Source organism: Fundulus heteroclitus, unplaced genomic scaffold (genome assembly GCF_011125445.2).
Source record: "Fundulus heteroclitus isolate FHET01 unplaced genomic scaffold, MU-UCD_Fhet_4.1 scaffold_87, whole genome shotgun sequence".
NCBI classification, from domain to species: Eukaryota; Metazoa; Chordata; class Actinopteri; order Cyprinodontiformes; family Fundulidae; genus Fundulus; species Fundulus heteroclitus.
The window spans coordinates 538,317-565,428 of record NW_023397329.1 but is presented as its reverse complement, the minus strand read 5'-3'; the positions used below and the strand labels follow the sequence as shown (position 1 = coordinate 565,428).

The window sequence follows — 27,112 nt, the reverse complement described above, 5'->3', positions numbered from 1 at the left end:
TGAGGTGCAGCCCTGGGGCACATCTATTGATAGCCTGGCCCCTCACTGAGTAAGTGAATGAATGATGTCGGGGGGCTGCATACACAATTATTCTATCTGTGTCTGTCTCCCCACAAACAAAACAGATCCACATTCCAGTGTCAAATAAGTTGGCTTATTAATACATTTGACTTCTTGATACATTTGCCAGATGTTTCTAGGAGTGTACCAAGATAAACATTCCAAAACAACGTAAGGCTTTTAAGCCATAAACCTTTGTGAAGCTTACCAACCATAAAACATCATGTGACCCTTACTTGCTCTGGTATATCACAAGAAGTGTGACTTCTTGTTAGTAACCTTACAGACTCCATATTGTGTGACCTGCCAGGCCATAGTAGTTGAAACTTAGGTAACTCTTACTGCTTAATAAAAATACACGATTAATACAAAAACTGTTTATATATTTCCGTAAGAGGACATTGAAGTATTATCACTGGATAACAGTGGATAACAACCGATGGAGTAATGTTGTTACTCTTAGATCTTCAGAGCTGGAAAGGGAAGCTAATATTTAACTTGGTTACTTCTTTTATGTTTCCCACAAAGCACTATCTTTTTTTGATCAATAAAGCATTTGAGGAATTATTCCCACACTGAAAAGAATAGAAAATACTTTACACTGAATTTAAAATAATTTATGAATATTTTATTTATCAAAGTACAATATGGCATCAATGCAACCTTGAATTTGTTGCATATGATAGATAAAAACAAGTTAATATGTGCCACCTATAGATGCAAAAACTCAAACGAAAGGTTTTTGTTCTAATTTTATCTCTTTTGAGCTATCTTCTTGTGCAGTTGCTGCAGAACTGGGGATTATTATCCTATTGAAATACCAGATTTCAGCCAATCTATTACTTTCCACGGAATTTCCACCTGAATTGCGCGGTGTTGGTCGCCTCAAAACTCATTTTGCAAAAAACAGTATTTATTATAGGATATTCATTGTAACAGTCATTGTAAGACAAGGTGTCTCATTATTTTTCTCTGTTCCTGCTGTGTTTGTTTGTGTTATTCAGGCTGTTTCTTTAGTGCTAGAGTCATCTCTCTTTTAATGTCCAATCAACAAACATTGCAGGACCTTTGGAACTTCACCACTGATCTTGCCAATGTGAATCATACCTGGCATAAAATGTTTTCCTAAATTTCTATCTGGGATCGCAGCCCCGCTCTGCTGCACTTTGGCCCCAATCTCTTGGCAAAAGTACTTGAGAGGCTGGGGCAAATGGAGAGGTCTGTTAGTGAAGTTGAGAGTTTATCTGCTGCACTTTTCAACGTCTCCTTTTAATCTTGTGCAATTTGTCTACACTGTGTGTGTCTAGGCACACACTGGATCTAATTTAAACTCACAGTTTAACTGATTTTAACTTAGACTTATGATCAGACCATACCAAATCACAAAGCACTGTCTTGTTTAAAGTTCCTCTTTCTTGCACATTGTTATAGTGTGTTCACACCAATCGTGTTTTAGGCAACAAAGTTGCCACATTTGCATGCATGTCACTTGGTGCAGCTGCAGAATGAGAAGCTGATGCTGCACCTCTGGCTGAGGAAGATATTCAGACTTTCTGTTTCTTGGAGAGTCAAAGCATGCGAAGAAGCTGTTTGAGGTGTCGGGGAGAGCTTGTCATTGCTGAGCTGCTGGTTGCTGTGCTTATAATCTGTAATTGTCCTGATGCTCTTCCAAATGTTACGTGGGTTGTTGCTGTTCAAGTGATCTTCAATGCACTGCTTGTACCTGTGCTTTGCCTTCTGGATGCCATTTTCCAGCTCACTTCTTGCCCTGCTTTTGGCTAGTCTGCCTCCTGGTCTATATGCTGCATCTCTGCCATTCGGCAGAAACAACAAAAAAAATCTGGATCCTTTAGGGCGCAGGAACCTTTAGGACGCAGGAACCTTGTGAGCGCAGGACCCCTTGTGAGCGCAGGGAGCGTGCCGGAACCTTATGAGCACAGGACCCTCTGAAAGGGCAGGAACCCTTGAGAGCGGCGGAACCTTTGAGAGCGTCGGAATCCAGACGAACCAGAGGCGGACGTCGTGGATGGCGACCCCGGCAGACGAACCAGAGGTGGGCGGAACCAACGGAGACCTCGGACTGGAGAAGCGGACCGAATCCTACCAGCTCCTGCACCAAGCTCTGTGTGTGCTCGGGTTCATATTTTGGCCGGCTCATACTGTCATGATTTGTCTTGGATGAACCCGGACACAGCACACACACACACAGAGCTGGTTTGAGAGTTTATTGCAACAGGGGGTAGTGGATGATGAGAGCCAGAGTCAGTTTACCAGACGGAGTTGTAGGATGCAGGAGCTGGCTGATGGGAACAGACCGGAGCAGACAGAGCAGGATCTGGAGACAGACAGGAACTAGACAGGCGTGGTGTTCGGATGACTGAAGATGAGCTGGCGCCGAGGAACAGACTGAAGGTGAGCTAAATAGTGGAGTGAACAGGTGGAGCCAGTCATTAGCTAGCTAGACAGGTGATCCCAATCAGGGATGTACTGAGAAGGTAGGAGGCAAGAAACGCCCAGAGTATATATCCGTCCGTCCGTCTGTCTTCTTCCGCTTATCCGGGGTCGGGTCGCGGGGGTAGCAGCTTCAGTAGGGAGGCCCAGACGTCCCTCTCCCCAGCCACTTGGGCCAGCTCCAAGCCATTCCCAGGCCAGCCGGGAGACATAGACCCTCCAGCCTGTCCTGGGTCTTCCCTTGGGCCTCCTCCCGTTGGGACGTGCCCGGAACATCTCACCAGGGAGGCGTCCAGGAGGCATCCTAACCAGATGCCCGAGCCACCTTAACTGGCTCCTCTCGATGTGGAGGAGCAGCGGCTCTACTCTGAGTCCTCCCCGGATGACTGAGCTCCTCACCCTATCTCTAAGGTAGAGCCCAGACACACTACGGAGAAAACTCATTTTGGCCGCTTGTATCCGGAATCTCGTTCTTTTAGTCACGACCCAAAGCTCGTGACCATAGATGAGGGTAGGAACGTAGATCGACCGGTAAATCTCTTCACCACAACGGACCGGTACATTCCCTATTTAAAAAGGGGGACCGGAGGGTGTGTTCCAACTAGGGATGTGCCGATACCAGATTTCTTCAAACCAAGTACGATTACAAGTACTTCAACTTCAGTACTTGCCGATACCGAGTACCGATACGAGTACTATAAAGTGCCATTAACTCCTCAGAATTAATTTGAATTTTTTTTATTTTCATTTGGCTCAAACAGAAATACACTTGGTGTATTTTAATTGTATAGATCTGTCCTCTTGTTATATTTTAAGACATAGAACACCACTTTTAGTCTAACCAACACTGTTAAACATAGATTTTAACATTTACTGAATAGTTTTAACAGCCTTGTCACAGTTTTTACCTATATGCAAATTGAATATATAACTATGAAAACAAACTTTGAATGAGCAACTGATAAATTACATTATGCTTCTTGTAAAGCTTGTCTTTTAGGTCGGAACCTATTTTAAGAACGTGAGAGGCAAGTTTTTCTTGAGGAAAAGCAACATCTCTGCATTTGCTGCACTTAATCTGTTTCGATCTTCATTTATGATGTGTGAAACTGAGCTAAAAAGTCTCTCACTTTCTACACTGGTACATGGAGCTGAGAGGTACCTCTGGGATATTTTAGCCAAAGCAGGAAACCGCATTTTATTAACACCCCAGAACTGCAGTGGGTTTTCTTCTCGAGGAATTGTAGTCTCTCCAAGGTAGGTCTCTAACTGAATGGCAACACCCACTGGGGTGGCATGGCTTTGTGAAGACGACTTTTGTTCTTCTGTTATCTCCTCAAACACTCTGTCCAGACTGCTGCTAGCTTGTGTCATACGAAGCCTTCTGGCAGGTGGCTCTTCCAGATTCTCCTTTGGCTCTCCTGTGTTCACACTCTGCAACTCCACCTTCAGCATTTCTTTGGCATCTATGGCAATGTTGACGTTTGAGAAAAAACGATATTTGTACCTACAACAGAAAAAAAATACATTTGCTTTTTATGGATAGGCTAGTCTTTAAATTGTAGGTGAAAAATGGTAAATCATATCATGTAACGTAAGGTAAGCTTATCGTGTATGTTAAATGCCATAAGTGTAATTGCATTATTCTAAATAAATGTTTAATTACGTTTTAGCTTAATTGGTTCTGTTTTGATCATATTCTAATATGCTAAACAGAAAAGGGCAGAGTTTTACCTTGGATCCAGTAGAGTTGCAATGCAGTAGAGGGGGATCTTCTCCATGTCAGTGAAGCGCCTCTTCACAGCTGCAGCTAAGGTCGACTTCATTGTTTTGATACCCTGATCTTCTTCAGTTTCTCTGTTCAGGATTCTCAGAAGCACAGTCACAGCAGGGATCACATCTGATGCCAATGCATCAGAGCAGCTTACTTTTCTTGTAAGCTCTTCAAACGGAGCCAGAACAACAACAGTTTTTTCCAAAAGTGCCCACTGGTGAGCGGCGAGATTCTCTGGAAGCTCGTGTTCAGATCCATATATTCCAAGAGCGCGCTTCTGCTCAATGAGAGACTGTAACATGTAAAATGTGCTGTTCCAGCGGGTCTGTACATCCTGTTGCAATCTTTTTGTTGGTTGGTTGAGCTGCAGCTGAATATCTTCCAGCCGGGAGTAAGCTAATGTGGAGTGTTTAAAATGTCTTACAATTTTCCGACCAATAGCGACAGCATCAGTCACACTCCTCTGGACCAGAAGCCCCTCGTTAACCACCAGCTGGAGTGTGTGCGCGAAACATGGAAGGTTCTGAAGTCCGGCATCCGTCATGGCTTTTATCATGTTTTTAGCATTATCATGTAGCACAACATGAATCAAAGTTTTGGGAACGCCCCACTTCCGGAGCATCTCATCAAACACATCCGCGATGGCTTGGCTAGTGTGTGATCCCCAAAAATGTTTTGCATGCAAGACAGCCCTCTGCAGGGTGAAATATTTGTCAACCCATTGCGCAGTTAGGCTAATGAGTGACACCGGGCTAACGCTGCTCGTCCAGATATCAGTTGTCAAGCTTATCGCTGAAACGTCTTGCAAAAGGCTTTGGATGTGTCTCTTCACAAAGTCGTATAGTTTCGGCAGCTCCCGGTCAGTGATGTATTGGCGACTAGGAATTTCATACCTCGGCTCCAGCACACTCAGAAGACGTCGGAATCCAATATTTTCAACAACGGATAATGGCTGGTCATCGAGGGCAATGTATTGGGTAAGGGCTTCTGTTATCTTTATTGCGTGTGGACTGTCTCTGGACATCTTCTCCCGCTTCTTCAGCGTTTGCGGCAATGTTGGTTGTTGCAGTTTCCCACCGCCATGAGAGAACTCCTTGTGTTCTGCGTCGTGTTGCGTTTTAAGATGTTTTATCAGGTTACTTGTGTTGTAACTGTTAGGGTTTGTTCCTCCTCTTGATAACTTTGATTGACATATTTTGCAAACAGCCTTACTTTTGTCGTCCTCGTTAACTTGAAAATATTTCCAAATAGCGGACATGGCTAACTCCTTCACCCTTTTTGTGTTTGCTCCCTCCTCCTTCTCTATGCTCTGGCAGGCGGTTTCTTGACGTCACACTGCGTTCTTCTTCACTGCTTTGTCTTCTTCTTCTTCTGGTATCTGATCGCAAACTAATGCTTTCTGTTAAAGAGAAAAGTATGCTAGTATCCGGTCCTATAGTATCGGAACACATTTACGGATACAAGTACGAGTACAAACACGTGATATCGGGCCAGATGCCGATACCAGTATCGGCATCGGTGCATCCCTAGTTCCAACTACAGAGGAATCACACTCCTAAGCCTCCCTGGTAGGGGTTCTGGAAAGGAGGGTCCGTCGGATAGCCGAATCTCGGATTCAGGAAGAGCAGTGTGGTTTTCGTCCTGGCCATGGAACACTGGATCAGCTCTACACCCTCAGCAGGATCCTGGAGGGGGCATGGGAGCTTGCCCAACCAGTCTACATGTGCTTTGTGGATCTGGAGACCTTTAATAAGGGCTGTCAGGTCTCTGTATGACCGGTGTCAGAGTCTGGTCCGCATTGCCGGCAGTAAGTCGGACTCGTTTCCGGTGAGAGTTGCCCTTTGTCACCGATTCTGTTCATAACTTTTATGGACAGAATTTCTAGGCGCAGCCAAGGTGTTGAGGGGATCCGTTTTGATGGCCTTAGGATTGCGTCTCTGATATTCGCGGATGACGTGGTCCTATTGGCTTCATCAGGGCGTGATCTACAGCTCTCACTGGAGCGGTTCGCAGCCGAGTGTGAAGCGGCCGGGATGAAAATCAGTGCCTCCAAATCCGAGACCATGGTCTTGAACCGGAAAAGGGTAGAGTGCCTCCTCCGGGTTGGGGAGGATGTACTGCCCATAGTGGAGGAGTTTAAGTATCTTGGGGTCTTGTTCACGAATGAGGGGAAGATGGACCGGTACAGAGTATATATATATATATATATATATATATATATATATATATATATATATATATATATATATACACACACACACACAAACACAGACGCACACACAACCAGCCAATTAAAGTTACACATTATCCAGATGTGGAGCAAAACCTTGTATTCCTAAAGCAGATAGACCACAATACAAAACATAATAAGGTCTCCTGAAAGGTATCGTATTTGATTTTGCAATGGAAGTGTAACAATAAAATACTAGTGGTACAAACTGAGAAATATTATTTTTTGTTGCATCATGTCTATGCGTATCAAACATACCAAAGTACACATTACATAGGTCACAGTGGCAAAATATTTGTATTGAGAATCATCTTCCTTTATATAGAAAATGCCTTGAAATATGTGCATTTAAAGGGCTCTCTAGCCCTTCAAGTATACAAAAAACCTGGGTATTCACATTTTAAAATAAAAGCATTTCAACAGTTGCTTATAATGTAGTAAAGCATTTTTAAAAGACAGTAAACAACTAAAAGCTGACTATAATTTGAAGTGGAAGTTAGAGAATTTGGATATTTACCATATTGTGTAAATATGTAGTGTAATAAAAACTAAAGCAATTTGTAAGCAATGAATAATGCCTACCTGTAAAATGTGGCTACCCAGATGAGGTTCGAAGATCTCAGAGGCAATGGCACTGGGACTCCTCCTCCGCTGAGTACCGATAGCTAAACAAACAAGTGCACACACAACAAGAGAGAAAGCACAGGACAAGACAGAAGAAGACTGGTGAGACTCAGACACATTGATACAAGCAAAGCTACATCCACACACAAATACATGTCTTTACACACAAACACACACACCCACACACATTTATACAGCCTAGCATGACAAACACACATAGCACAAGACAAAAGGAACCAGTGAGGTCATCTCTGAACAACCTAGTATTGTATTAAAGGTTGGCGCTATTAGCTCTTCTCACTGTGATATCTTCTTTCACATTAAGGAGAAGATAAATATACACAGGTATGTCAAATAAAGTCAGCAGGAAAAACATTTGATTAAAACTTACAAAATGTATCTCAAAAGAAAAAAAATGGAACACTTGTATGCAGAGTGAAATATGTTTTACAATTAGGATTACTTTAAAACTGAGATGAATATTCTCTCTTTAAAAGTTTATGAAGACAAAGAATTTAAATGTTTGGTGTGAAATGATCAACCTCTTGGTGGCCCAACCTAACTGGGTAGTTATTCAAGTGGTTCAGGTGCTTGAACCTAACAGAGCAATAACTGGGGTTAAACCAGGTTAGTATTAAACATTGGCAGAAATCGTTTAATGTTTAGAAACAGCTTTTAAGATTGATTTTTAAACTACTACCAGTAGTTTTTATTTCTGTCGCTTCAATGATTTTCAAACATGACCTCAAAACACTGCGATAGACTGGCGACCTGTCCAGGGTGTACCCCACCTCTTGCCCATTGACAGCTGGAGATAGGCACCAGCACCCCTTGCGACCCCACAAGGGATAGACGTGTTAGAAAATGAATAGAAGCACGCCTGCCGACAGGGGGGGGGGACAAACGGGTCAGTTGTCCCAGGCACAGGACAGAGGGGGGGCCCAAAACAGACACGCTGACTGCTGACACTGACTGCAGCAGCTTGACCAAAGTCTCTGCGTCTGTGTCACGGCACTTTGCTGCTCCCCCTCCCCTCTCATACATCGCTCAGCGGCGCCAGCCAATCAGCACGCAGGCTCAGCCTGGCCCGCCCACTCAGCTCTATCAAAAACAACCGCGCTGCTGCTGCTCAGACTATGAGAGAGAGAGAGAGAGCGCAGAAGCAGAAAAACATGAAGAGTTTGGCTCTATTTTAATGAAATCAAGGTGTATGTTTTGTATAAGGCTATTCTTGGTGCGCTTCCATCTTATTTATGTTCACTTCTTATGAAAAAAGTACTGGTCATTACTCTCTCCGTTCTCAGGCTGTTGTCTTGTTTTCTGTCCCACGTGTCAGTACTGAGCTGGGTAAAGAGGCCTTTGCTTACTCTGCTCCCTTTACATGGAATTTGCTGCAAAATAACTTGAAACTTAGTAAATTGGTTCCTTTGAGTATTTTTAAGCTGAGAATGAGTTGCTCTGAGTTGGACTCCCTCATATGTCAAGGTTTTAATTGAGATTTCATTGTAATTTAATTTGGCTTTCATGTGTGTGTCTTTGTTCGTATGTAATGATGTGATGTAATTTTTATGCCTATCTTAGCCAGGTCTCCCTTGCAAAAGAGATTTTTAATCTCAATGGGTATTACCTGGTTAAATAAAGGATAAATAAATAAAATAAAAAAGCCGGTTAAATTCAGTGGAAACACAACAAATGTATCTAAGCACGTGAAAAACCATGAGCAAGAAAACGTGGAGCAACAGGAACTGAGAGACGAGACAAAACTTCTCTCATTGCCTCGACAGACCCAGACCCACAGATTGACGTCACTGACTGAGGTGTTTCAGTCCTTCAGAGAACATTCATGTAGATAAGAGTGGTCATCTTCAGCAACAGTTCATGTTAAATTTCAGAAATGATATTATCTATCATATGTTACTGGAGCCCACAAAGAAAATGTAATTAAGACCTTGAAAGAACCCAGCACATATATCCTATTAAAAAGTGTTATTTAATAATACATTAGCTAATCTTTTATTTGTCCCACGACAGGGAAAATATAGGATTAAAGCAACAGGCAGGTGCACACAACACAGACAAAATGACATAAGGATTGAAAGATAAAAGAGGTGGATTAGGGAAAAAAAACACAATGAACATAACATTATTATTTATTTAATTAAAAAAATCACAAAACCCAAAAGGTCAACAGTTTCATGATACATCAAGCTTAGGGACTGGCTAATACAGCAGGTCAAAAAAGCCATATTTTAGCTGCAGTGCTTGCTGTTCTCTTATGAAGAAAAGATCAACTAGTGCACTAAATTCAATAGATGGGTTGAAAATATCCAATGTAAAATACAGAGATTTCCAGGGCATGAAGTATACAGTTGACTTTATTTGGTGTGTGTGTGTGTGTGTGTGTGTGTGTGTGTGTGTGTGTGTGTGTGTGTGTGTGTGTGTGTGTGTGTGTGTGTGTGTGTGTGTGTGTGTGTGTGTGATGGCGGCAGGTGTAGAGGGGGCCCCAAAAACACTGCGTTGTCCCAGGCCCTAGCAAAGCTATCAGCTGGCCTGAAAAGATGGATGGATGGATGAACCTCAAACAATTTGGCTGTATGAATTAGGGAAACCCAACGTTCTTAAAAATTTCTCTGTAAATGCAATTTTATCAAGTAATTTAAAATAAAGAACAGCATTGTTTGATCATATTGCAGTTCAGTATTTTGACAGTTTCTTTATGTATGTGCCTATTGTAAATTTTTAGTTACTTAATTATTGTCAAATGTTTGTATTTAGCAATACAAAACTCTATTTTCTTTGGTAAACTCTTGCATGAAAATTGTTCCTTTATTATTTTTCTGTTTTTAGTGTTTTAACCACTTAATGCACATACCTTGTCCTAGCCATCACCTTTTATCACTGCAGTACAAGAAAAAAGACAGTCACATGAGATGGATGTAGAAGAAATATATGCTTTATAGCTTTTTAAAGTTTGGCCCTCAGGGCAGACTTATCTCAACAGAGAAAAACGGAAAGTCCAAAAGCCATGAGGAAACTGACAAAAGGAGGAAGCCATCGCTATGTGAATAACCTGCCCTCAGGTAAAACTGTCTATAAGCTCCTCTTTCTTGTAGATGACAAAACACTGCACGACTGAAAAGCATGAGAAGCCAACAAACAAATGCTAAACAGGTAAACTGCTTCAACTGTACAGCTTGGTCTCAAACTCAAAACGATTACAGAACATAAGCAGCAGATTAAAGGTAACAAGTTGCATTGATGTTTGTTTACTGGAATGCCCTTTGAAAGTACTTAAAGCCAAGTTTGCCCTCAGGCTGTGAACATTTAGTGTCTTTTTGCAATAGGATACAAAAAAATACAACAGTCTAAGTACAGTAATTTAAAATGGCAAAAGTTGAGCCTGATGAGAGGGACAGCACAAGCCACAACAATAGAAAATGAGGAAAGTTTTGGACCAGCACAGATATAAAAAAATTAAACAAAACAATAAACATAAGATAATTTAGCCCTGAGGCTCTTTGCACAGCTTCCATTCACATAGTCTCCCTGCAGATCTCATTACACAGAATTTAAAAACACAGACATCAATGCTGGAAAAACTATTTAGTAGGGGATAGAGGGATGCTAAAGACATGGAATAAGGCTTAATTAAGATACTGACAAGTCCCCTTAAATAAAAACAGGAAAACAATCTAAAAAGTCAGGAAGGTCAGCGAGGCAAAACTAAAAACCTAAATATGACTGTTACATGTCTTCAGGACATGTTTGTGGTGTTTCTCCTCCTCCCCCTCTCGTTTTCTGTTTTCCCCACAGGTTGAGTGTACAAGCTGGAGCCACTTGCCCAAATTGGCTCATGGACTAAGGAGCCAATCAAGACTCAAGACAACCGCCATATAAGGTGTTCATCTGAGGCCAGCTGGAGGGGCGGATGAGGGCTGACAAACAAACTTTTGGTGTTGCTTGGCTGACTATTGTGTAAAATGTGGTGGTGGGAGTTTAGAGACCAGGGGTCCGTTCTTCGTACGTTGCTTAAAACATCCAAGATCAAATGAGACATCCAAGATGATTTCATCCGGCTAATCCTGATCCGGCTAATTGGGTTCTTCCAACACACCTGTTGTTTACGATTAGTATCCCTGGATTGAGTTATCTGAGACAACTGCGCGTTCATGCGTTTGTTTAAAAGGGGAAATGTATCGATAGTAGAAACAATGATCAGCAGCGCTGCTATTGGCTGTTCAGCATGGCCAAAGAATGCCCACAGTTTTTTTTCCAGCAGAACAAGAGCTTTTAAAAGAAGGTTATGCCGAATTTGAGTCAATTAAAACGACAGGGAACATCTCAAAGTCTGCTAAAGCCAGGAGAGAGGGCTGGCAAACAGCAGCAGACAAATTAAATTGTAAATACTGTCCATGATAGATGTTTCTATCACTTTCTACAGTATGTATTTTTGCATTTTAATAATTTCATAAGTGCTTTGTTCTTTTATGTCAGAGCCTCCATGGGAGCCACTAGAACATGGGGAAAAAATTTAAGTACAAGAATATTCTACAAAATGATAGCCTTTAATTATTATACTGTATTTTAAAAAGCAACTTCTTCCTATTTTTTAAAAGCCACTGTTAAATTATGTGTTTGTCTGTTTTTAACAGCCACCAACAAGAATGCTGGAAAAAAATCGGGTTCTTTTTACTTTTACATGTTTAACCCTTTTTCTTTTTTTTTCACAAAATGATTCAAGGTGCCATCTGTTCCCTATATTAACGGCATCTTCAACAAAAGAAAAAGTATTTTGACCTGGAAAAAAAATACAAATTAAGAGGAGAAATTGAACTTCACAACGTGAAAAAGAGAAACATTGCACTAGAGATCGAGTTGCTTCAAAAGGACCTTCAGAGTAAATTCTAATACACCATTTTACACATAGTAGTATTGCTGACTTTACATAACTATCTCTTACTGCAGGCAAAAGATGACTTGCTGACACTTCTTTATAAATAATTGTTTAAATAAAACGACAGGAACAAAGCATTATTTGTTTCGTCTTTTATTGAACATAAAAAAAATGGTGTTCCACAATTCTGTCCCTTCCTCTGCCACTAGGTGGTACAAGTGCGCTGGCTAGACACAGACTTCCCTATCTCCTCCGCTACGATCTAATCCTGTTTACATGAAATAAACCTGCTCGGGAGTAGGCTCAACTTTGCGCACATGTTGCTATGACAGCAAGTCCGGGATGAGTTTCGATCCAAGATCATGCCAAATCGTCAACAATGAAATCCAGCTAACTGAGTTAGCGACGTACGAAGAACGGACCCTAGGTAAGTTTGGGGACCCCATACATTTCCACCAAGTAGGTTGATCTCTGTTAAAAATACTAGTTAAGCAGGCTGGTGCCACCTATGTAAAGTTCTGTGAACTGTTTTGTTAGTTTAGGATGGTAAGGTTTTTCTTTCTCTTTATTTTTGCCTACCTTAGATGGTAGAAGGTAGGGCTTGTTTTGATTTGTTTGTTTGGCACAGTCTAGTGGTCTCTTTTCTCCCCCCCTCGGTTTGTAAAACCTCTTTTGTGCGATTGTTTTTGTACAAACAATAAATCCCGTTATTTATTTTGACACATTCACCAGGCTATTTGTGGTTGTCGTGTTACCCTCCCTCCTTCGGTGGTGGGGGCCGACAGCTGCTGAAGGGGGTGCTACTGCTACATCTCACAAAATAAATAGCAACAATGTACAGCCAACTGATTGGTGCCCTTTTCTAAAGCTTTAAAACAAATTAACTTGCTGAAGCTGTGGTATCATGATATCATGCATACTTTTTTATGAGGATGTGTGTGCAGACCAAGGCCTTTTGATACAGACAACAATAAACCATGGTTCTGAGGAAGTTGTGTCAGCCCTGTATAAGAATAAACTAGGAGATCGAGGCACAAAAGATGCAGTTGTACCGGCCCTCTGCGATTTTACATGCCCAGCTCGGCCCCTCCCTGCTTTGATCATCCTCTCCCCTGTTGTGATTCAACCGGCCTGCAATGGCCTGGAAGCACGAAAAGCCTCCTGGGCATTGCTTTAAACCCAACTCACAAACCAATCCCTGTTTGTGACATTGACACTATAGAAAACTGCAGAAATGGTAAACAATAAAAAATAAAATAAAAAATACAAATAACATTTCTATAAATGTATAGCCCAGGGGTGTCAAACTCATTTTGGTTGAGGGGCCGCATACAGCTTAATCTGATCTCAAGAGGGCCACACGAGTAAACTCATTGCAAGATTAAATAGAACTAATAAATGTGGACTTGTTGTTGATTTTTATATTAAGTTAATTTCACTTTTACACAATATATTATGAATAACCTCAGCGTTTTTAAGAAAAGTATGTGCAATTTCAACAATACTTTTACTTAGTTAAACATTTACTTAAGTGCATTATGCATAAGAACTGATCACAGTGATTGTACAATGTTGAAAAAAAATTATTCACATTTTTTTGGACTTAAAAACACTGTCCTGCATGACAAAATACATCAAACATAAAAATTAAGAAATTATTTGAATTTTTCCACAGCTGAAGCTTAATCTGCTAAATAAAACACAGCGCCCCTCGTGGACAATATAGGAACTGCATATTTTCAATTAAACGAAGTACATGTTTTTTTCAATAATTGTTTTATCATTCTCTTCCTTTTATCTTGTCCACTTGTGAAAGTCAAATCTGATGAGCTCTTTGTGGCATCTTATTGCCACATTGCCAGACAGGACACTGGAAAAAAAAAAAAAAAAAAAAAAAAAAATTCAATTTTTTTTTTTATAAGAATACATTTAGCCACAGGGCCGGACTAAATTGTTCGGGCCGTTTTTTTGACACCCCTGGTATAGCCTATTGTCTTGGATATTTTTACAGAGTAATCCACCAAGATAAATATCTGAATCACACATTAATTAATAAAATAAGACAGCGCCTCTCTATCTGCTTTGAAGCTGTGCGTTTGCATGCAAGAGAGGGAGAGAGAAGTCGAGAGGCAGAGACGAGCCGTTTTGCTTTCAAGCTTTAGGGAGTTTCCAGGGGTTTTACCCAGGGTCCGAGCTCCATACAACGGCCAGTGATACCAAACCACACCACTGCTCCCTCCAGCTGTTTTCAGTCCCGGAGTTATGAATTACAGCTTTATATGAGAGCCTTGCCCGGGGATTTCAGAGGCGGAGTTGAAATTAATGTGAAGAGAACACATTAATAGCTTAAAAGATTTTTAACCGCAGTGATATTATTTTTATAAGTTTCATTTTGTGCTTACTCCACGGCTGTGGGCTGCTCTGTCAGCGGAGAGAAATTGAGACTTTGACCGTGCTTGAGCAACTTTCAGTCGGCCACTTCTGTGAAAGCAACCAGCTGCTTCCCCCCAGGTGCTATGAGACCAGCTGCTGCCTTTTACCACAAGGTGGATAGATGGACACTTCAGCGACAAAAGTTAACAGTTTTCAGTGTAAAATGAGAGAAAGCCTCAATAAATCCATTGAGCTGATGCTGCGCGTCTGGGTATAGAAAGCTGAAGTGTCCTTTGTTTTCCTCCTTCACGCGTTGTTCATGGTTTGTAAATGATAAAATTATGTTTCGGTTCATAGTGGTCCTTAATATCAATGTCATCGCTCTTCAGTTTTTCTGGTCTTCCTTGGAGAAAACCTTCTCATTTGTCCGCAACCCTCGGCCAATCACTGAAAAGCAGTGAGTTCACTCAAAACTCCTCTCAAGTGAGCTCAGTTTGACCCTGCTCTTCAGCAGAGCTGGAGGAGCTCTTTCTGTCACTGAATAAAACTGCTCCTGAAACACCTGAAAGTGAGCGCAGTGGTGCCATGGGTGGCAAACGTTCTTGACCAGTAATGTACTCTGATTACTTCACTGACTGCATTTTATTAAAGTATTTTTTTAGGTGTGGCAGGATCATTCATCTGTGTTGTAAATATTAGAGTAGAAACGTTATTCCCCACACATTGCGCAATAAATTGGGGCTACAGATCATATTTGATGAAAAGGGCATTTATGCAATATACTGATCAATATGAAATGTCTACAATGCTTTGTTATAAAGTTTTACACGTAAAGCAAACCAAACAGGAATAATATTACCAGTTTTAAAACTCTTTCAGTTATTCTCTGCATACTAACATGGGAATGTTAGACCTTGTCCTCCAGCTTTGTCCCGCTCCAGCTTACCTTCAGTTCTACATCCTTCAACTAAGCATTAATATAACTGTTTTCAAGACTTACTCCTATATTTCCAAAAGAAAAAAAAGAAAAAGTGTAACAAAGTTTATTTACTCCATTTGTTTTAACTGGTATCAGATTGAAAATGAGCTGAATGGTATAGCTGATCTAAATTTTAAATAAGTGTTAAATGACTTTGAGGAAAATATGGGGCTGTAGACTGATTACCCGGAATTTATTATTTTCTGTGGAATACATAATTATTGTGTGTATCTGTTTTTTTTTTTTTTCGTGTAAATGGAGTACTAAACATACGTATGACCCAGCTGATATTGTATAATTGCATATTGTATAATAGTAATTAATTGATATACTAAGTTTAATAAAACGGTTTCTGGTTAAAACCATATTGATCTAATAGGCATGTGTCAATTGTGCAAAAACAAATAACCAAACATTTTACTATACAAGGCCTTTTATCATACAAAGCACAGACCTGAGGTGAAAAAACTGAGGGGGTATTAGAAAGCCAAAAAGATTGCAGAAAAAAGGAGAGTTTAACAAAAAAAAAATTATCCAGTCCAACAAAACAAAGTTTTGACTATGGAAAAGAAATTCTTACAAGGATAACAGAGGCATTATATGGAGCAAATGCACATTAAAAACAGTATTAGACTGACTGAAACACCCCCCTTTAAACCTGTTAAGACCTGCCCTGCAAAGAGTTAGCTTGTTGCTGTTCAACAACGACCAGCTGGTTAATGTGATTAATTTACTAAAACTGGATACATAAAATGTCACTGTTGACCTATTTTAGTATGGAGCAGTCAGCTAAAACTTCACAATGACAACAAATGTTGTAATTTCATCAACTTACCAGGGAAAATGACTTTGAAACACCGAGACTGAAATTAAGTTTAGACCTACATTCAAACTGGGAGACCAACCACTGCATCCACTGATTGTGTCCGTGCCCCAGCCAGTCTCTGTCCTCATCTTATCATCCCACAAGACTTTGCTTATAAGGCTCTCCATCCATGGATTCTCCTGTTCTTCAGCTGAGCTTCGACCCTCCTCTACCCCATCTCCACCTTTGTGCTTGCAGGCTCCATCTGGCTCCTTCTCCTTCGTCACAAGTGTCAGGGCACATGTGGCGGAGACTTCACTAATCCTAATATTAATTTGAACATCCAAGCTCATAGACATTTGCAGCTTTCATGTCTTCTGCCGGGGTCCGAGCGCTAAATAACTTTTCTGGTTTCTGTCAACAAACCTCTCTAATTGCCTAATATGTCTGAATCTAGAACGGCATTCAATGCTGAAACTATCACTGTTTGGAACTATCTGCAGCTGCATGACTCACGTGAATTCCGTATTCCATTGTTTCTATAGAAGTCTATGGTAGTGTTGCCACTCTCTCTGTTACATCACTCTGGTTTTAACCAATCACGGTATCAAATGAAAATGAAAGCAGCAGGCGCCATGAGAAACCACAACAGGGTAAGCTTGACAAGGCATTTCTTGATGTTCTTCTTTCAAAGATGAAATTGTGGATTCTGACTAAACACATATGATAACAGAAGCTCAACGCTAATCCTCCTACCCTGCCATGTTAACTGTATGTTGGTTAAGCTGTGTGGTCAGAAGCTCTTGCTTTCATCAAAGCTGTATGTCCCGCCTTAAACCATAATACTGCAATGTGATTGACCCAAACCGTTTTTGATTCCATTGCAAAGAGTTGAAGCGGAAGCAGTAGAAAATGGATTCTCGAGCTTTTGTGAATGCACAACTGCAGAAAGAATTCCGTATGCAGGCACTTACTTAAAGGAAAAATAACGCATTATTCAAAATAAAACTAGAACTGCAAGCAGTTATTAATCGGTCCCAAGCCCACCCACACCCCGCCCCCTGGAGCATGTTCCTGGACTTCAGTTCAGCGTTCAACACCATCATCCTACAGCATCTGGTGGAAAAACTGTAACATCTGGGCTTCAGCACACGCCTTCGCAACTGGCTGCTAGAATTCCTCACCTCCTGACCTCTGTCGGTCCGGGTCGGACAGAACATCTCTGATGTTATCACTCTCAGCCCCCTGCTGTTCACTCTGATGACACACGACTACGTCCCCAGGTTCACCACCAATCACATTGTGAAGTTTACAGATGACATGACGGTGGTGGGCCTGTTTAGAGACAACAGCGACCAGGACTAAAGAGAGGGGGTGGAGCAGCTGATGGGCCAGTAAGAAACAACAGCCTGTAACTTTAACTTTGTGAGAAAATAAAGCAAATCCCCATTTCTGCATCAACTCCTACAAAGAAATGTGAAGTTTTAACTCAGGATGTGCTATCCCAGCTTGACGAAGCAATGAAAAAAGCCCCAAGGCTTAGCCGTGGATGAGTCCACTGACGTGTGACAAAGCTCAGCTGTTAGTTTTTGTTAGATTTCATAACACTGAGCAGAAAGCATTCTGTGAAGACCTACTGGTATTACACCTTTTCAGACCAGTACATCAGAAGAAAACATGTACCTGGCCATTGAATATTGATGTTTCTCAATACCTCGCTTCTGCCATATTTATTAATACAATCAAATGTATTTTCCAACTGCAGCATAATAACTGTTCTTCATATCTAAAACTATATATATATATATATATATATATATATATATATATAATGAATGGTCTTCATTTACAGTGACCTTTAAACCATTAATGCTATTACTCCTTTTCATGACAACTCATAATATATGAATTACATATTTCCTGTAACTTATTCCTTTTTATTCTAGGTTCAACCAAGATATTCTATTTTTATCCATGTAGCTTGTAGTGTTAAATAATAATCTGTCTATCTATCTATCTATCTATCTATCTATCTATCTATCTATCTATCTATATACTCTTTGGTGGCACTAAAATTATCTATAAGACCATTAACAGATTGTGATGGCCACACCTGCAGCCACACAGTCGGTAACCTCACAAACCACTTTTTCACTTTAAGTTTGCACATACTGAAGTATACATACGTTGATTTGTTTGGTTTTTAGTGTGACAATATTGAAGTACATTAGTTCCAATTGTAGCGCGCACATTTGGTTAACTTTTGTATATTTAATTTTGTTACATGCTTAACATCTGTTTGTTTTCTTTTTTTGGTGTTGTGGGGAGTGCCTCCAACTGGGCTGAAGCAGAGGACTCTGGCTGGCACACTCCAATCCCTGATTGACTCACTGATTGGGCGGTACCATCTGGAGTTCCACTAGGGGGGAGAAGACCATGGAGTCCTTATTTGAATTCTGTGGCATAATCTTTCTTTTGCTTTTGTGATTTATTTATTTTGTTAATTTTTAGTTATTAGTCATTTAAGCTTAATCCTTAAACCAACTGTGTTTAGTTATCTTTGTTGTTGCATAGATGTTCCCTTTCCCTCTTCCTCAGTGTGTTAGTCTGGTCTGATCAGCCAGTATTTAAGCCCCCTTTGTTTGTTGTATGTCAGGTCAGTTTGTTTGTTTGAGCAGTTAGTTTGAGGTTTTTGTTATGTTTAACTTTGATATTTTTGGCTTGAGTTAGCTTCTTTATTTGACCTCTTTTAAGGGCCCTATAATTATTGTTTGAAATGTTTGTTACTTTGGGGAAATAAAACCCAGTTTTTTGAAAGTTACAACTGTGTCCTCATGCTTGACCAGCTCGGTCCCTCACACAGATGTTAAACGGTAGTTATTCATTACTGTATTATATTTGTTTCACCAGCAGGTGTCAGCCAACATTATTTTCTGAAAATTCTTTTTTTGATATGTTGGTACCTAATAGAAAAATATTCATTAAAAATCAACGGTTTGCTCTAGAATTCTGAAAATATTAACAGATCTCCAAGAGTGCCTTCTCTAAACACGTCATTATTTTCATAGTCATTGATAAAATGGTTTTAGAGAAAAAGAAATTTAACTTTATAGTCTTTTATATGTAAATTTCAATTAATTGTAAATAGTTCAAAATCGCCTGGATTTTTACCAAACTGAAATCCATGTTTAGACTCCATATGATCAACAAAATTCCACATTTTCATTGGCCTAGAACAATAATTGTGAAAAATACATTGATTTCTCCATTTTAAAAACTTTTAAGCAAACAGAGTATGCAACTTTCTAAAACCTCAATATATGCAGTGAGAGAATTGTTACACCTTATTCAAGGAATACATCCTAAAAATCAGAGATCAAAAATTTGATTTTAACGCATTTTTTATTCTTTTCTTTATTGTATTTATTATTCTCCAGGTTTTTTCACACTTTTGGAAATAGGCCCCGGCCACTTGTTTCAATCATTACCATATTTAATATTTTAGTTCAGGGCTAAGACTGGAAGGGGATGAAGAAGGTTTTTTAAAAATTTGATCAGCCATTCTTGCGTAGTAGATTTCTTGACATCACAGCGCCCCCTAGTGATGGAGGATCCTCAAACGCAGGACACGTGTGCAAAATCTTATTTGGAGTATGAGTTATGAAGGACATGTTAAAATCTGTTATGGTTTTAGAATAATCAGCAATTACATTTAGAGCTAGCTAGTTAACAATCACTTATTTTAGCATTATTTTTCGAAAAAATCAAAATTCAAAAATCCGCCACGTTAACTTTTTTATTTGTCCATTACACGCTTATATATAAAGTTTTGCGCAGATTGCACAAAAAATGTAGGAGGAGTTTAACAAGAAAGGTTTAACCTTTGTAGCCATGTAGCTCGAAAAGTAGCTGGGAAACGAAATGTGTGCCAATTCCCTTTTTGATGCAGAATCATCCAATAAACAAAGTGATATCAAGTTTTTGAGTGTGGGACCAGTAGTTTGGTGGTTACAGGCCGGAACGCATTGTCCTTTGTTATAGCTCCCCCTAGTTGTTGAGGGGTCTGAATTTCTGGGTTTGAGTAGCGGTGAACGTTCTGTACTTGGATACCTGATTCAATAGGTTCGTTACAAGTCCGCATGGACCTCCCAACGCGTTTTAGCGAAGAAGAAGAATTATTTATAATAATAATAAATAATTTAAAAACACACGAAAAACAATAGTGTTCTCTGCTCACAGAGCAGACGAACGGCATAGCTGTGTTCGCCTGCGCTGTGGGCTTGGAACCCTAACAAAAGCACCCAAGAATCATGACACTACCAGTCATTGTCAGCTAAATGTTAATATTAGATGGAGATTTTTTCATACAGTTTGGCACTAACATTGACACTATCAACATTACCTGGAGGAATATAATGATATCTATAACATTTAAGGCAGAAGACCTTGTGCTGTCATTACACCTGCTAGGCGGCAAATCACAGACTTACTTTCATGGAAATTAATTGATTATGTCCTCTTTTTGTTTTGATCAAAACTCTGCATGTGTTGCAACTGGCTCTATTATCATCTTTTTTTTGTGAAATACATCCACAACCGCTGACCAAAATACATTTACTGACACCATCACACAAAATCTTCACACATCATGGAACCTATAAGAAGAATCATTTGTTACGCACATTAACAATTGTATGGAATTGAGCTTGTAGAAAATAGTTCTTGTTTTCCATTCCTAGCAATGATGAACAATGAAGAAAGAACTGTTAATATGGCCAACAGATAAGAATAACATAACATAAAATAGAAGACATAGGAAAAACATTGAAGTCTGTTTAGGCTTAAAGGAGGAAAAGGTAAATATTGATGTTCGAGAGTCTAAAAAGTGCATTTTAGAGTTTGAGTAGAACTCCTATTCAATTACTCTTGGTACCAAAAAAGATAAACAATGTAAACTAATTCCAAACTGAAGGCCAGAGAAGAAAGCTAAATTACACAGGGAATACATTCATTGAGGAAATTAGATCAAATATTGGAGCAATGGGAAAAGAACACTATCAGCAGACTATCAAAATATGTTTCTGAATGTGATTTTTATTTTTTTCTTCTATTGTTGATGAGAACAGCCAAATAAGCACCTGTCTGTAATTGAAAAATATCTTTAACTTCCCTAAAAGAAGCCAAGCAAAGTAAAAATGTTTATAAGGCAAACCATTCCCAGTCTATCAGACCAGACACAATGGAAAAATAATATCCAAATGTATAAAAATGTGCAGTGTTTCCTTTCAAACTATGAAAAGCTAACCAAATGCATTAGCAGTTTGTAATTAAATAACAAAATTTAAATCCATTGAAATCAAAACCAAAATACCACAAACTTTATCAAGGTTATAAATTAAAAGTAACCAGCACAATATTTGGGTTCATAGAAACCAATAAAAACAAAAAAAGCTAACACAGTTTGCTGTTGCACAGAAAAAAACTCCACCCGTAGCTAGGCTGATATGCTTGGCTAAAATGTGTTTTTTACTTGTCCTCATGGCCTCAGATAATGGACTTGTGTCTATACTTGTCCTGTTAGATCTCAGTGCTGCTATTGATACAGTTGATCACAATATTCTCCTACAAAGATTTGAGCATACTGTAGGGATTAAGGGGAAAGCATTAGGCTGGTTTAAATCTTATCTGTCGGACAGATTCCAGTTTGTTCATGTTATCAATAAATCTTCTTCAAACTCTAAGGTCACTTGTGGACTACCACAGGGTTCAGTGCTTGGACCAATTCTCTTTACTATATATATGCTTCCGATTGGCAAAATTTTCAGACAACATGGGATTAATTTCCACTGTTATGCTGATGACACTCAGCTATATTTATCCATGAATCCTGATGAATCCAATTAATTACTTCAACCACAGGCATGTGGGGAGCTTTTAAGACTAATCTTAAAACTTTCCTTTTTGACAAAGCTTATAGTTAGAGTGGCTCATGTTACACTGAGCTACCTCTATAGTTATGCTGCTATAGGTTTAGGCTACTAGAGGATATCAGGGCCTATATTTCTCACTCTACTGAGGTCTACTGTTCTCCAGTCTACTGTTCTCCAGTTTTGCATGACTGTTGTCATTTCAGCTTTTAATTTTTTGTTCTCTCTCTTTTTTCTTCATAGTAGGAACACCTGGTCTGGCGTTCTGTTAGCTGTGGCATCATCCAAGCAAGACAGACCACCCGCTATTAGCATCGAATGTAGAACAGATTACTGGATCAATGTGTGCTTCTGTGCTTTTTTGTCTGTCTTGTTGTGTCTCTGCTCTGTCTTCTGTAACCCCCAGTCGGTCGTGGCAGATAACCGTTCATACTGAGCCCGGTTCTACTGGACCAGGCTCAGTATGAACTGGCCCAAACTGAATTTCAAAATCTTCAGCAGATGCATTAATAGTCACAACTGGAGTAAACTGAAGAATTTCATCGGCATCTTGATTGTGGAATAGAATTAAACATTCATCCTCAGCTTCTGGATTGTCTGCACCTTCATGAGGATGGGTCCCAGCAGCTTCAAATGAAGAATCCAGCATTTCTTTGTGGATTATTTCAAGAGAAGGTGACTGTGATTGCTTGCTTGATTTCTCTGCCTGTCAATAAACACAGTAAAATCAATACTGTAGATTTATAGTGAAATTTTCATTATATTTCTGAAATAATGTTAAAAGAAAAAAAGTACATTAAGTTGTCTTTCTACATCTCCAGATTTAAGACATTGTCATAAAGTGGTATTACCTCACACTGTGCTATGAACACAGTGCACTTCCTAGATTCAAAAGATTTTACTCAGGTTGTAATGCAACATTATGTAATCTGGTGCATTATGTATTTATACAATATTGGCTTCTATATGTTAGAAAACATAATCTTAATAGCATTTTGTAATAACCGTGGCAAAATACATTAAATTACACAACTGAATATGATGTAATAGTCTGCCTCATCAAACATTACCATTAGTACATTTTACATTGGGTAAGGAATGCTTAATTGGTCCCTCTTTCTTAAAAAGTGATAACATAATATCACTTACATATTACATTAACACTTTTTAATATATATATATATATATATATATATATATATATATATATATATATATATATATATATATATATAAAACTTCCTCCCAAAGTCTATGAGTTTATATCAGATGTGCTCAGGCATATGTTATTATGGCTATAATAACTATAAAATAAGATGTTTTATCACTATATTGCCAGAGTAGGCCATGGGCCAGAATTTGTAGGATGTCTCCTTAAGAACTTTGAAAATAACTGTCAGAGGGCGACTTTTTTTGCTGGGATCAGTTGCTACACATAGCAGTGATCTCAAAACACCAATGTTCCCACGTTTTCACTTGCACATTAATAAGTTACAGCCGATGAAAAAAACGTTGCGCTCCGGTACAAGGGGGTCACATGATACGAGTTTTGCTGCTCAGCCAATCGGATCACTGTGTTGTCAGCTGTGCGAGTTCAACCAGTTAATCATGGCTATGCCCATAAGGTGTGTATCCATCTGTTTCTAGATGAAGAAAGCCCAATAATAGCATTTCTGATGTCAGTTGGCAGAAATCTTAATGGCAAGGAAAACGAAATAGCCCAGTTCATCCATCCATCCATTTTCTAGCATGCTTATCCTTGCTGGGATCACGAGGGGTGCCGGTTCCTATCTCCAGCTGTGTCAATGGGCGAGAGGCTGGGTTCACCCTGGACAGGTCGCCAGTCCATCGCAGGGCAGAAATAGCCCAGACTTTTGCACAATTTACTGTGATATCACCAAGACCTGCTGCACAGGTGTTGTGCCAAACGACTTATTCCCGACAGAATTTGTATCCCCTGCGTTGCGAGCGCATTCAGCTGAAAGAATGAATCCAGTCAACTCCACCTCATTTCCAACCTATTAGGCGTGGAAATGAAGATGTTTTACTTTTCTTAATTAAATATAGCAATGGTGTTGTTACATTATCGTTCAGTTAGTGGGTTAAAACTGAAAATGTAACACTTGTTAGTGCAATCGTAAGGGATTGCTATGTCGGTTAAAACTCGATTGATCACTCAATATAACACGTTCTGGAAAGTAAACGGCTCTGTGTTCATTTACCACTGTTTAATTTTCTTTCCTGTCTTTTTTCTTTTTCTTTTTGGTAGCTAGACCCGCATGAATGGATCATATAAAGCGTATTTCACGTGATTAAAATGAACACCGAATAAAGGGACAGCCAAAATTATCAGATCTAATAAAAGTTTAATTCAACCAAGCACCATATGAAGATATTAACCATATAAAGAAAATGAGATATATCACTTCTAAAAATAGAACAGTATGAGGAGTTTCAACAAATCTATTTAATTTTTTTAGAATGTGATGTTTGAAAATATTTAGACTTCACAACGCTGGAGGTTAAAAGTTTGTTTGATTTCAAGCACTCTCCCAATGCAGGGGATACAAATTCTGGCGGAGAGAAGTCGTTTGGCACCTGTGCTATCCTAGCGCAGCAGGTCTTAGGGATATCACAGTAAATTGTGCAAAAGTCTGGGCTATTTCTGCCCTGCGATGGACTGGCAAAACTGTCCAGGGTGTACTCCGCCTCTCGCCCACTGACAACTGGAGATAAGCACTAGCAAACGAGCAGCAAAACTCGAATCACGTGAACAGTTGGACCTGAGCGCAATGGTTTATATTTTTTATCGGCTATTACATATTAACGTGCAAGTGAAAACATGGGAGCATTGGTGTTTTGAGATCACTGCTATGTGTAGCAACTGATCCAAGTGAAAGAAAGTTGCCCGCTGACAATTCATATGAAAAGTCATCATACAGATTCTGGCCCACGGCCTAGAGTTTGTGAAAACTATATAGAATATGCATCACATCACACTGTGTGATTTTAATAAAACTATTAGGTCTTACTTCTCCATGTTCTTCACTTGTTAAAAAATTGGGTATCACATCGGACTCTGTAGATTTCCCTGGGTTATTCCTTTGATCATTGGTTGATCTTTCATATCTTTTTGTTTGTTTCCTTGCAGACTGCCTCTGGAGTCTCCTGGTCTATATTAAATGAAAAAGTTGTATAATATTTCATGGAAAGCTGTTTTATTATTCAGCAGGCTAATGCAGGCTTTACACTATTGTTCATACATACTGTGTATTAATTAACATGTTTTTAGGATTTCGCTGCCATGCAGAAAATGTTGCTGAAGCAACAGCACTAAAAAAGTAAACAGTTGTTCCACTAAAGCATTTTAAAAACGTTTTCAAATGTACTTCACTGATGCAATAATTACATTTTTATTAATTTGTGATTCAGTTATATGGCTAATGGTTGAAAACAATAAATCATTAAATGCGTTAGATCCAACAGCGAACCACTGATTACCTTTCTTTGCATGTCCTCCATGTCCTCAAAATCCGAAGACACATCTGAAAACTGGTCATCAGTAGGTATCATTTCCTTTCCTCGAAAGCAGGTGTAAATTCGCAGCATTTTTATTTTGGTCTGCTCATACAGTTGGTTTACTGTGCTTTCAAGAGGAATGTTCTCATGACTAAAATCACATATGTCAAAGACAAAATCCTCCGCTGATCCTTTAGGAGATTGTCCATTTGGAAAGAACAGGGCTTTTCCCATTTCCAACAGTTCCCCCATTGTAATATTTTACTGGACACTCAGATGTCTTGTTCCACCTCCATGTCTCGTTCGAATCTGGTGAAAATCCCCGTTGTTAAAATGGAGCCATCCCATTTCAACCCGTCGATTATCTTTCTTGGCATGTTGATTGCCAATCCTCCGTGGTCTACCGCTTTCAGCAGATCACCGTTCTGTCAGTTTTTGACGTACTCCCTGCAAGAGGGCGGACTTCACTCCTGCAGTTTGGGAAGTCTCACTTCTTTGCTGACAAAATGCTTTTACTGCGAGTCGGTCTCCATATTTCGCAATATATTGTCCCAGTTCCTCATCAGTCAACACATTTATGTCGTTAATATCAATCTAAAAATGAGATCACACAGACAGACTGTTAATTATTGAAAAAAGCCTGTAAAATAGTATTTGATTGAAGAGGTAAGACGTGATGGCGAGTCCTGTGGTATTGCTAATTTGCCGATTGAAATGCAATTACAACACTAAAATTAAATATCATGCTAATGGTTTAACAAACATAGTATATTGATTAACTAACCTTATCTTCCTTTAGTTTTTCGGCGACATTGTCGGGTATATTTCCGGTTTTCAAAAAGTTTATTAAATCTTCTTGACCAGCCATCTCTTTAACATCGAAGGAAAGATAGAGACAATATCTGGCTTCTGTTCTGTCTCTCTTCGAGGTCGGTCGTGTCTTTCAGCTCTTTCCAGAGCTCCTTGTCTGCTTTGCCCTGCCCCTCCCCCCCCTCCTGCTATTTGCTTCGTTTTGTGTTTTTGTGCAATTTCTTCATAGCAACCGAAAGCTCGGAAATGAAGCTAAGGAAATTATGGATCTCGTCTGCTGGTCTCTCAACGCTATTGATAAAATTTTTGCAACTGGAAAGCAAAAGACCGGGGAGCGCACGTGTCCCGACGGAACATTTTTTGCGGGATACATCTTGGACCCGTGGGGGAAATGGTCCACGGTGTGCCTCTCAATTCTTTCTGTTGAGGATGTTGAAGATGTCTACTTATTCAGATTTATGATACTTGGATTTCTCCTTTTTGGATTCGGGGGATTTTTGTTGTATCAGCAACTACAGAGACTGCTGGCGGTGAATTCGGCCTTGATGAGACTGCCAGCGGCTTACGACGCAATCACTAAGGCGGTGAATGAACAGAACAATAAGCCGCATAAGCTGACTGCGATGGTTGGACACAGAGGTGAGATGGGATAAATCTGGAAGTGTG

At 39.6% G+C, this 27,112-nt stretch overlaps 2 protein-coding genes across 7 annotated transcripts in view; both read right to left on the bottom strand.

The window, feature by feature from the left end:
* The window catches only part of LOC105919040 (neuronal PAS domain-containing protein 3), a 1,017,839-nt gene that overhangs the window by 522,697 nt on the left and 468,030 nt on the right, over positions 1–27,112 (bottom strand). For all 6 annotated transcript variants that reach the window (XM_036134634.1, XM_036134641.1, XM_036134635.1 and 3 more), the window contains one exon: positions 7,098–7,180. In XM_036134634.1, coding sequence (XP_035990527.1) covers positions 7,098–7,180 — 83 coding nt within the window. The remainder of the gene's footprint in view (positions 1–7,097; positions 7,181–27,112) is intronic.
* Positions 3,234–5,615, bottom strand: LOC118562332 (zinc finger BED domain-containing protein 4-like). The gene is made up of 2 exons (XM_036134642.1): positions 4,246–5,615; positions 3,234–4,018 (listed from the first exon to the last, which is right to left on the bottom strand). Exons 1-2 carry the CDS (start codon positions 5,541–5,543, stop codon positions 3,520–3,522), a joined length of 1,797 nt encoding a protein of 598 aa, XP_035990535.1. The 5' UTR covers positions 5,544–5,615; the 3' UTR covers positions 3,234–3,519.